At 47.8% G+C, this 12,160-nt stretch overlaps 1 protein-coding gene across 2 annotated transcripts in view; it reads right to left on the bottom strand.

The window, feature by feature from the left end:
- Positions 1 to 12,160, bottom strand: part of ZNF512B (zinc finger protein 512B) — a 1,156,964-nt gene that overhangs the window by 447,087 nt on the left and 697,717 nt on the right. For both annotated transcript variants that reach the window (XM_069650846.1, XM_069650847.1), the window contains exons 6-7: positions 568 to 830; positions 174 to 245 (exon numbers count right to left, since the gene is read on the bottom strand). In XM_069650846.1, the coding sequence (XP_069506947.1) occupies positions 174 to 245; positions 568 to 830 (335 nt within the window). The remainder of the gene's footprint in view (positions 1 to 173; positions 246 to 567; positions 831 to 12,160) is intronic.

Genomic DNA, 12,160 nt, shown 5'->3' with positions numbered 1-12,160 from the left:
TGCATGTCGAAACTAATCAGTCATCTCGATCATCAACATCAAAATCTGGCAATGACTGGGCTTTGTTCATTCTCCAAGGAGGAGACAGCTGGCACAAGTGTACACTTTCTTCTCATGTAGGTTACTAACAAAGGGACAAAGTACCGCCCCCTGACATTCCACTCAATCATTACCTTTCAAGCCAAAGGTTCCAGAGATGGACGGCTGCTCCCCAGTAAACTTCTTCGGAGTTTTCTGTTTCCTTCCTAACTCAAGAAAAGGAAAATGGATAAATAGTTTTTAGAAAGCAAACACATTGTAGTTTGAGAAACCAATAACCTGAATCTATTACACCCATATGGCTCAAATTATTTGCAAATACTTAGATCTAATGCCAATATCCTTTTAAAAAATACAGGGAAATCCACTAAAAGTTGAACAAGCGTGTGAATCTGATAAGAGGACAAACACAAACATATAACGGCAATCTTCTCCCTGTTCTTCTTCACATTGTCTATGTTGAAACACCTTTACCAGACTTCAATATAATGTAAAACCTATCCCCTGGACTCCACTTTTCCAACTTACTGTGCCGCATTCTCTCTGGGTCCTCTTCCTCCTCTTCCTCCTCCTCCACCTCCTCCTCCGGTGACAGGCTATCTCCTTCTTGCTTGAGCTCCCTGAGGCTCTCCGCCCTCATTGCTTCCAAGCCTGCCAAAGTAATTCCAGACTCCTTGCTCCCTCTGATATCAGATGCAAACTCTCCATTTTCAGGATGTCGTTGGGAAGCTAGCCTTTCTATTTTTGCTTGCTTGGTGCGTTTGGTGAAGAAAATGGAGCTCCCTGAACGTCTAGGGCAGAACAAAGAAAGCTGGTTTTAGCCAAACTGAAAAGAAATGCCATGAGACAAAACTTCATTAGAGCTCAGGCAGATGGCTTTTGCAATTAATATAACCTCACCTTGGACTTTGAAACTTTCCCAAGAGGGGAGTGTGGTCCTCAATATTCCAGTGTCCCCCACCTACATTTTTTGGGATTGCCAAGGTGGGATGTGCTAGTCATAGAATACATTATTGCTTTTTTGGGCTGAGAAGACCTTTTTTTTCAAAGGCATTTATTATTGTGCTTTCAATTCCTATTGCTCAAAACTGAACGCAATCTAATAATGTCTGTCACACTTGCAGTACAGCTCTGATAAACACATGCATAAAGAATCAATATACATGCTTTTTAACTCAAACACTATTTCATCCTCAGCCGACTACAAACCCTTCTTTAGTACCATTCCCTTCCTTTTCCTATTTTGAATATCATTTTCAGCACTTTTGAGGTGCCTTGTCACCATTCCATTTTTTTAAATGTCTTTATTGGTGTTTAGTAAAGTCACCTTACGACAGTACAATATACCCGATTTCAAATGAAACAAAGAAAATGACCAAACAAAAAAGCCAAAATCCCACTTCACAACTCCACTCCTCCACCCACACACGCCCCCCCACTAGCCAGCAGATTCACCTTCAACACTCTTATAGATATGACAGTGCATTACTTACCATAAAAGCATTTCTGATGGTTGTATCTGCTTAGATTCACATGCTGTGCATAGGTCCGACATCCAGTGGTCACTGCGGAGTATTGCATTTTGTATTTCGTAGTCGAAAAGGGGACGTCGACAAGGCGTGTCTGTAACACTATCCCTATAGTGACGTGCGTTGTACCCACAATCCCTCACGCGTCGAGGTCCCTCTGTTTGTATTTTTCTGCCCTGAGGGAGCCTTCTAGACGTGAGTGAGTACAGAAAAGAGAGAAATATAGAAAAGGATGTCTATGTTCCTTCCATCCGAGCGGGGAGGAAGGGTGGGCGCATGTGAATCTAAGCAGATACAACCATCAGAAATGCTTTTACGGTAAGTAATGCATTGTCTTCTTATGTTTGTTAATCTGCTTAGAATCACATGCTGTGCATAGACTAGCGAGCAGTACCCGGAGTTGGCGGTGGGTTATGAGAAGGAACAGTAGAGAAAAGATGTCTTAATACTGCCTGTCCCACCTGGGAGTCAGATTTAGAGTGTGCATCTAGACAGTAGTGTTTTGTAAAGGTGTGCACAGAACTCCAGGTAGCCGCTTTGCAAATGGACTCAAGGGGAACATTTGCAATGAATGCTATGGAAGCCCCAGTGCCTCGAGTGGAATGTGCTCTTGGCTTGAAGGGTAGTTCTCTCTTAGCAAGAGTGTAACAGAGAGTGATGCATTGAACAATCCATCTAGATATAGTGGACTTTGAAACTGCATCTCCTTCTCTTCCTGCTGCCACCGAGGCAAAGAACTGATTAGTCTTTCTTAGTGGTCTGGTTCTTTCCATGTAGAACATGACAGCTCTGCGTACATCCAGTGTATGCAGACTTTTTTCTCCCAAGCTGGAAGGGTTTTGAAAGAACGTTGGTAGTTCTATTGACTGGTTTACATGAAATTTCGATATGAATTTTGGTGCAAACCTTGGGTGTGTGCGTAGAACCACCTTATCCTTGTGAACTGTTACGAAGGGGTCTAGTACAGAAAGAGCCTGTAGTTCACTTACTCTCCTAATGGAGGTGATAGCTATTAGGAAAGCAGTCTTAAGAGTGAGGTCTTTAAGAGTTGCCTTGTGCATGGGTTCGAAAGGCGGGCCCATGAGTCTAGAAAGTACCACATTTAAGTCCCATCCGGGAGCTGGGTTAGCTATCGGAGGGTGTATTCTCTTTACCCCCTCCATGAAGGCCTTGATAACTGGTATCTTCCACCACGACACTTTAAGTTGGGAAGTGGTGTATGCAGAAAGTGCTGCTAGGTGGACTTTAATGGAATTGAAGACTAGACCTGAATCCAGTAAATGGGTCAAGTACAGAACAATGTTAGTGGGAGAGCAGTCAACTGGGTTGATGCTCTTAATTCTACACCAGATGACAGATCTTTTCCACTTGCTAGAATAGCAGTGGCGAGTATTAGGTTTTCTGGCTTCCCTGAGGATGTCCATACATCTCTGCGGGAGTTGTAAATGTCCAAATTCTACGATCTCAGGAGCCAGGCTGCTAAGTTCATGGTCTGAGGGCATGGATGCAGTGTCATGTTGTACGGGCAGGGAAGTTTCACTGGGGGAGATAGGGACATCTCCATCAAGTGAGCGAACCATGGCTGCCGGGCCCACATTGGGGCCACTAGTATCATGGTAACCTGCTCCTGGTGCATCTTGTGCACCACTTTGTTGAGAAGGGGAGTTGGGGGAAAGGCGTAAACAAATTTCCCTGACCATTGAATCGACAGACCGTTCCCCTTGGACTGGTTCTGGGGGTACCTGGAGGCGTAACTTTGGCATTGTGAGTTTTCCATAGTTGCGAACAGGTCTATTTCCGGGAATCCCCATTGCGTGAAGACGTCTAAGACGATGTCTTCATGCAATTGCCATTCGTACTCTTCGGGCAGGGGGAAGTCTCTGCTGAGTTTGTCTGCTAGCAGATTGAGTTCCCCTGGTACATGTTGTGATAGTAGGAACATGTTGTGTTTGAGAGCCCACTTCCATATATTCTGGGACAGCTTGGACAGTCCTGGAGAGTGAGTGCCCCCTTGCTTGTTGAGGTAGTACATGGCTGTGGTGCTGTCTGTGAGGACCATCACTGTCTTTCCTTGTAGGTGTTCCTGAAAGGCTTTCAGTGCTTTGAACACCGCTAGAAGTTCCAGCAGGTTCATATGCTTGGATGCTAAGCTCGGAGTCCACGCTCCGTGAGCAGTCTGATAGGATAGGTGAGCCCCCCATCCTGTGAGGGATGCGTCTTTGGTTAGAGTGGCTTCCACTGCGGGTGTGGCAAAAGTTTTCCCTAATAACAGGTTCTCTTTTGTCCACCACCGTAGCGATCGAACTAAGGCCTGCGAGACCACCACTAGATCGTCCCATTGTCCGCTGGCCTGACACCACTGGCTGTTGAGCCACTCTTGCATTGGGCGCATGCGCAGGCACGCGTGAGGTACCAAATAAATACATGACGCCATCATCCCTAGCAAGCGCATTGCTTTGCGTACCGTCACCTCTCGACCTGCCACATAATGGGGGATCTGAAACAGCATGTTTTGGACCCTCTCGTTGGAGGGGAAGACGAGGCCGTCCTTTGTTCAAATTAGAGCCGCTAAAAATTGTTTGACTTGGCTGGGGTCTAAGCTGGACTTCTTGTCGTTGATGGAGAAGCCCAGTTGGTACAAAAGGTCTACCGTCTTTTGGGTATTGGAGAAGCATGTTTCGTAAGAATCCCCTGTTATGAGCCAGTCGTCGAGGTAAGGGTATACCGGGATGGATAACCTGCGCAGGTGGGCCGCTGCTACTGCCAGTACTTTTGTGAATACCCTTGGTGCAGAAGCTATCCCGAAGGGTAGTACTCTGAACTGGTAGTGTTTGTTCTCTATCTTGAACCTGAGGTATTTTCTGTGTGCTGGCAACATTAAAATATGAAAGTATGCATCTTTCATGTCTAGCGTTTTCATGTAATCCCCTTGTGATAACAGTGGGATTACTTCCTGCAAGGTCACCATACGAAACTTTTGGGGTTTGACAAAGTTGTTCGCTGGGCGCAGATCTAATACAGGGCGCATGGTTAAGTCCTTTTTGGGTACAAGGAAGTACACTGAATAAATACCTTCTGTTACCTGAGATAGGGGAACAGTCTCTATAGCTTCTTTTTTCAATAGCTCTTCTACTTCTTGAAGAAGAATGGTGAGGTGTTCCGGTGTTATGCGTCAGTTCCGTGGGGGTCTGTACTTCGGGGAACCAATGAATTCGATGCAGTATCTGTGGGCTATGGTGGATAATACCCTGTGGTCTGACGATATTCCCTCCCATGCTGATAGGAACGATGTTAGCCGGCCCCCGACCGGTGATGCATGGGAGGGGACCCGAATCTTCGGGTCATTTGTTGGTATTGGGCGTGGAACCTTTGGGGCTGGAGCCGCGACCTCTTCCTTTGCCACGCCGTTGGCCTCTTTGACTGAACTGGGTGTTGTTACCCTGGTTAGAGGGCCAGTTGGTAGCAGAGTAAAATTGCTGTTGGTTTTGCTGCTGGCGTAGGCCACGAAAGGAGCGTCTATTGCCATAGCCGCGTCTGTTAGGGGGCCTAGAAATTTGGTCAAGAGTCTTGATGGTATCAAACTCTTTCTTCGCATGTTCTAGGGCCTCATCAACTGCTTTCCCAAACAGATGTGTTTGTTCTATGGGCTTATTTATCAGGGACGCTTGGGTTTCCGGCTTAAATCCTGAATTGCGTAGCCAGACATGGCGTTTGAGAAGTATTCCCTGAACCAGGGAACGGCCAGCCGTCTCTGCGGCATCTAAGGAGTTCTTTACGATGCCCTGGTTTACAAGAGTTCCCTCTGATATTATAGCTAACAGGCGTGAACGCAGGGGTTCTGGTGCGTCCTCTGCTTCGCTGCGCAGCTTGCTCCACTGTGCATCCGCGTAGCTAGCTAGTAGGGAATTGTTATTTGCAATCCTAGTTGAGAAGGCGGCGGAGGTCGTGATTCTCTTTCCAAGTGCATAGAGCTTCTTGCCCTCTTTGTCAGGTGGTGCCTCACTAGTGGATAGTGGTACCCCCGCTCTTTTTCTTGTATTAGTAACTACGAGGGAGTCCGGAATAGAATGTCCTCTGATGTACAAAGGGTCAGAGGATGAAGGGCTGAAGAGCTTTTCTATTCGAGGGTTGACCCCTCTTACTAAGGCAGGATTGGAAAGGGAAGGAGATATTCTTCTCTTTATAGAAGCCAGGAGCGGAATAGACTGGCTAACAGGGGCTTTTTCTTTAATAACTTTCTCTACAAAGTCTATGTCAGGAAGAGTTTCCCCTGTGTCTATCTCAAAATGCGCTGCTGCCTTGTGCAATAGTGCATTGAGTGAAGTTTGGTCATCTATGGGAGAGGTGTTCCCAATATGTGAATCCTTGAGAGGAGAAGGGTGAAAGACATCAGGGTCTGAGTGCACTGATGGGGATTGCCAGGGCTGCGAGGTAGCTGTATCTTCTTCAAAAGCTCCTGCAGTAGTGTAAGGATCTTCTTCAAACCCCTCTTCCTCATGTTCTTCCTCTCCACCCAAACACTCCTCATCTTCCTGGAGGTATTGCTCCTCTTCAGTGAGGTCATATACGTCTGTGGAAGGGGGAAACAGCCTAGGAATCTTGATCCTAGGGTCATCCTGGGGCCATTCTCTTTGTCTTTTGTGTGTGGGTGGATCTTGGCTTCCCAGAAATCTTTCCATTTTCTCCATACAAGAATGGAGTCTTTCAAGGGTCTCATGGGGTACCCCTGAATAGTCTAGAGGGGGGAAATCAGTGTTTTCAGCTTCAAAACGCTTAGAACGCTCCCACAACGTCGAGGAGAGGTTTCCGACTCCGTCTGAAAAGTCCTCCGGTAGTTCAGAAGTGCCCTTAGATGAAGGGGGCTGTTCCTGGCTACTTTTGTGCTTTTTCGGCGCGGTATTCGACGTTTGTTTCGTCGTCCGCGTACGTTTGTCTTCGGAAACAATTCTCGCCAGGCTCTCGCACAACGGAGTTTGTCAGTCGAGGGCTCTGGTGTCGACGTTGCCTGCGTTGCGCGTTGTTCCTCGACGGCCGCTCTATGGAGCGTTACGTCGGATGATTTTGAGGTAGCGCCCGTGTTTGATGAAAGCCCAATCGCTGGTGGCGGCTGCGTTTGCGGGTGGGGCTTGAGACCTTTAGGGTCTGAAGTAGACGCCGGAGTGCCCTGCGTCCCCTTCGGCGCTGATGGATCCTTCGTCCTCGACGAAGAAGAGCCGTGGGTTGTGTGTTTAGTCTTATGGGGTCTATGTGCGTCCTTGTCGCCGGGGTGTTCATCCCCATAAGTAGGGCGTGAGTCGAGCCCGTCGGGGCCGGGGACGGACGTCGAGGAGCGCGAGCGCTCCTTCTGGGGGTTAATGACTTCCATGACGGACGTCGAGTTATCACCCTCCTCGTCACTTTCTGTAACAGCGGCGGCGGGTGAGGAAACTGACTTCGACATAGCGTAGTCCGCCCACCTCTTAACTTTTCGTTCTTTAAGAGTTCTTGGTTTCAAGAGCTTACAGGCCGCGCAGCTGTCCTCTTTATGATCGAGGGGCAAGCAACGATTACAGAGCTTGTGTTTATCCTTCCAAGTGTATTTGCCCCTACAGCGTGGGCAAAACTTAAAAGGTGTCCTCTCCATAGCTGAGGCAATAATAACTGGTGATAACAACCCCAAGGGAAAGATAGGGGAGAAAGAAAGACATTCTCAAAGAGAAGATAAAAGTTCGAACCCCCACTCTCCCTACTGTATGTTGGCCGGCGAGGCCAGGCCACGTGTTCGGCAGCGCCGAAGGATCTCCTCCGCCTCTTCCCCTCCGTCGAAAACTTGCTCTGCAGAGAAACAGCTTCACAGCTAACGTCGAGGGGAGGGATCTTTAACAATATAATAAGTATAATTAAGGACCGAGGTCCGTAGTAAGTATTAGCAATGTCTCTCTAGGAGCTCCGCGTAAGGCGACCAGAAGCTGGGCGGAAAAAAACAATCTGAGGGACCTCGACGCGTGAGGGATTGTGGGTACAACGCACGTCACTATAGGGATAGTGTTACAGACACGCCTTGTCGACATCCCCTTTTTGACTAAGAAAAACAAAATGCAATACTCCGCAGTGACCACTGGATGTCAGACCTATGCACAGCATGTGATTCTAAGCAGATTAACAAACATCAGAAATATATATATCTTAATGTCATAGGGCAGTGTACTAACACCATAACTAAATTTCTGATTGCACCCCAACCAGTAACAGCATCACACAATACTTCTGTTACAGCATATACATTCAATTCATGGTGGTTTGTCATCAGAAGGATACAGTAGGTCATTTAGCAATATTTCCTGTTCTGTCCTAGTTGACATATTTGCATTACAGTATGTTGCTTCTATCCTAATTAATGCAGCTAGTTCCACACTGCTCCACTTAGTCATATTTTTCTCCCATTCCACAAGTTTCAGGCCTGCAGGATTATACCAGGTCATAGCTATGTCCCTTAATATCAATGGCAAGTCCACCATTTTGTTCAATTGTTTATGTTACTTTTTCGAAGGGAATGTGCCTACATGGCACACTAGTTGTGTTTCCACGACCCACGTGGCACCCATTGCACATTTTCCACCACTGTATGCCAGAAATTGCGCAGGCGTGAACACGACCATATCGTATGTTGGAAGGAAGGAAGGAAGCTTCTCCCCCTCCACAACGTGGGCAATCGGCAGATCTAGTTGGGTGCATCCTCTGCAATCTTATCAGAGTTAGGTAAGCCCTATGCAAAATATTATATTGCACTAATTGCAGCCTTGCATTATGCAAAACTGTTTTTGTATGTAAAATCTCTTCGCACATGGGTTCGTCAATACTCCCGTCCCCTTATCCCCCAGTGATTTTCCCAGTCCTCTTTGATTTTAGGTACATATTTCTGTTTGTTCTCTCATAATAGTCTACATATAGTCGAGGCTGGCCTTTGCCCCTCTGCAACCTCATAAAAAACGAGATAAAAAGAGGCTGTTCAGAGGATCCTGAGGTAGTTCAGCCCAGTACTTGCACCCTCTATTTGTCATCCTTGTGTAGAGGAGAAAGTACCCCCCTCCTATTCCCCAAGTTTCACAGAGCCCAGAATATGGAAGCAACCGTCCATTAACAAAGAGGTCCCCCCAAATAGCCAGGCCCCTCTGTTCCCACTTAATCAACCTTTTCCTGTTCGAAATGTCCTCTGTCATGTATTGACATATTAAGTAGTATATTAGGGGAGTACGGCTGTAGTCTTCTCGTAATCCTACAAGCCCTTTACCATATTCCTTTGCCCAATTGCATTGATAGGTGTAGGCCTCTCTCCCACTATACAGGACTCTCAAAGCTAACTGTGTTTAGTCTTGTACACAAATTGCATTGTTACGTGCTTGCTTAACCTTGTACACAAATTTCATTGTTAGGTACAGGCCTCTCTCCCACTATACAGGCTCCTCAAAGCTAGCTGTGTTTAGTATTGTACAAACATTCCATTGTTAGGTGTATGCCTCTCTCCCACTATACAGGACTCTCAAAGCTGTGTTTAGCCTTGTACACAAATTGCATTATTAGGTAGCTGTGTTTAGTCTTCTACACAAATTGCATTGATAGGTATAGGCCTCTCTCCCACTATAGAGGATCCTCAAAGCTAGCTGTGTTCAGACTTGTACACAAAGGTAGTTCTGTCCTACTTTGCACTCAACCTGCATCAAGAAAGTTAGGCCTCAATCCGTAACACTGTCATCTAGGTGCCATGTAACTCACTGGCCCTAACCGTGCAACTCCCAGGCGCACCTCTAGCCCCAATGGGACTCACTGCAGTCTCTCATCACGCCCACTATCACGCAGCCCACCCCTCTTCCAAAGCGCACTTCCAACCGGCATCCCACCCTTGTCCCCCCCGACTCAACCATACCCTCCCGCCTCAAACTGTCACACTCTTCCCCCACCCATAGATCCCGCTCTGCACAATTAAGAGTGGCAAGGTGGAGAGACGGATTAGATAGCACCCCCCCAAGGAACACCCAATCCCGACACCGCCCACTCACATTCCCCCACCCAACTGCAGACCACTCCCAACTCCCACTTCCCCTCACTTGGCGTGGCAAGAGAAGCGCTAGCCAATACTCCACCCACCAACGAACCACCCACTCTCTCCCATACACCCAGGACCGCACATAATGCAAGGAAAAGCAGAGACCGCAGTCACGTAATGCCTCCCCTAGCATCACCCATTCTCTGACAGTTTGCAACCACTGCCACCGCAATATAGGAGCGAAACCTCACCGCCTGCACCCAACCCAGTCCTAGCTCTCTGCCCCCTGTCCACCCACTGCCCCCTGTCAAGGAAAAGCAGAGACCGCAGTCACGTAATGCCTCCCCTAGCATCACCCATTCTCTGACAGTTTGCAACCATTGCCACCGCAATATAGGAGCGAAACCTCACCGCCTGCACCCAACCCAGTCCACCCTCTGCCCCCTGTCCACCCACTCCAACTACTCCATCATCCCCACTCTCCACCTTCCCCCCTTCCATTCCCTCCCTCACTGCCTTCCCCCACAGCAGACCCTGCTCTCCACCAGAACACCACCCACCTCCACCCACAAAGGCCTCCCTCCAAATATCCTGCACCCTCATCAATGTCAGGCCTGTATCCAAAAACAAACTCCACATCTACGACATCATCACACAAGAAAACCTAGACATCCTTTTCATTACTGAGACCTGGTTCTCGGGTGATTACGATCCGCTCCCGCACAAGACCTTCCCAACGGGTTACACTCTAACCGTTCAGAACAGATCTCGTAGGGGAGGTGGACTTGCGACATTACACAAAGACCAAGTCAAGCGTTTAACCAAGGACACCTCCACCAGCACCACAGACTACAAATCCCTCCTGGTAAAACTCCAACTCACACCATCCACCTCACACAGCTTCCTACTCATCCATAGACCCCCCAGCTATAACAAAAACTTTGCAGACACATTTGGTGAAGCTCTGACCGCAAACCCCATCCAACAACCAACTCTCACCATCCTAGGCGACTTATATGGTTCGACTCGCCATCAAATCCCATGACCAGATCACTCACAGATGGTCTAGATCCACTCAATCTGCAACAGAACACATCCGCCTCCACCCACACCCTCATTGCAATATTCAGCACCACAAACATATCCACGCAACTCCGCGCCCAATGTCATAGTCTGATCACTCAGCACTCTGTTTCACCATACCGCTCAACACTGTGGTCAACGGCCAACACGTCCACCACAAACTGCTCCCTCTACTTTCCCCATTATGGAACTAAGTGATTATGAACCCAGATCTTGAATTCACACTCTGCAACTTCCTCAAATCACTCTTCCTAGCGGAAGGACCACTGGCAATTGATTCCTTCGACCTCTGGCTTACCAATGCCCTCAAACCCCTCACCCTGTCAAAACGTTCCCCACAGAGATGTGGACCATCGCCGAGGTGGTTCACCCCCAATCTCAAACCCCTCTAAATCCTCATGCACCATCTGGAACGGGTCTGGAGAGCCGACCCTTCAGCCCAAAACAAAACCACCCTAGCGTGGAAAACCAGAATCTACAGATCAGAAATCAGAAAATGCAAGAAATCATTCTATGGGAACCAAATCCAAAATGCACACAACCCAAGTAAGAAACTACATAAAATCATAGCAAAATTCAAATCACCCTCATGTTCTCGCCTGACCTCCCATGCTCCCAAGCCTTATGTGACACACTCTCGCTCCACTTCTACAACGCTGCCAACGAAAGACAACACCATCATCGCCAAATTAAAAATCGTACCACCAACGCCCACAACACCTCACACACAATCTTCTTTCGATTCTTTCTCTCCCATCACGCACCAAGAATTCCTGTCGCTGTAACGGTCAGCCGCTCATCAGGCTCTCCGGAAGACCAGTGCCCACCCACAATGCTCAAGAAAATACTAACCGCCACCTGTGCAGGTAACGTCACTTGCGCAATCCCTAACTACTCACTCACCTCAGGATCCTTCCCAAAAGCCATAAAAATATCCTACACCAAACCCATTCTCAAAAAACTGATGCTTGACCCACTCCTTCCCCAAAACGAATGACCTATCTCCAATACGTGTTATATTGCCAATCTGATTGACCACGCGGCTTACAAACAGCTTGGCCAATTTGCAGAAGCCAATAACCTCCTAGACCCAGCACAATCAGCTTTCAGACCACTAAGAGGAACAGAAGCCTCCCTAGTCTCCACCTGGGGCGACCTAAAAAGAACAGCCGACGCAGACGGCTGCGCGGTTCTCATCCTTCTAAACCTTTTTGCAGCTTTCGATACACATGATTCTTTTAGACAGACTACAAGCACTAGGAATCTAAAGCACAGCCCTTTCATGGACCTCTTCCTTCATCTCTAACCGGTCGCAAATCATGCACCTCGGCCAATTCACATCCATATCACGTCCAGTTTGCAAAGGTGTTCCCCAAGGAGCATCCACGTCACTGTTAATCTTCAACTTCTACATACAACCCATTTCCGCAATCATCCGTTCGTACAACCTTACCTGCTACAACTATGCAGATGATACTGAGATCAT

This window comes from Ambystoma mexicanum, chromosome 3p (genome assembly GCF_040938575.1).
Source record: "Ambystoma mexicanum isolate Mex_15411 chromosome 3p, UKY_AmexF1_1, whole genome shotgun sequence".
Lineage (NCBI taxonomy): Eukaryota > Metazoa > Chordata > Amphibia > Caudata > Ambystomatidae > Ambystoma > Ambystoma mexicanum.
Note: the sequence above shows the minus strand (reverse complement) of the source record. Positions and strands in the feature narration are given on the sequence as shown.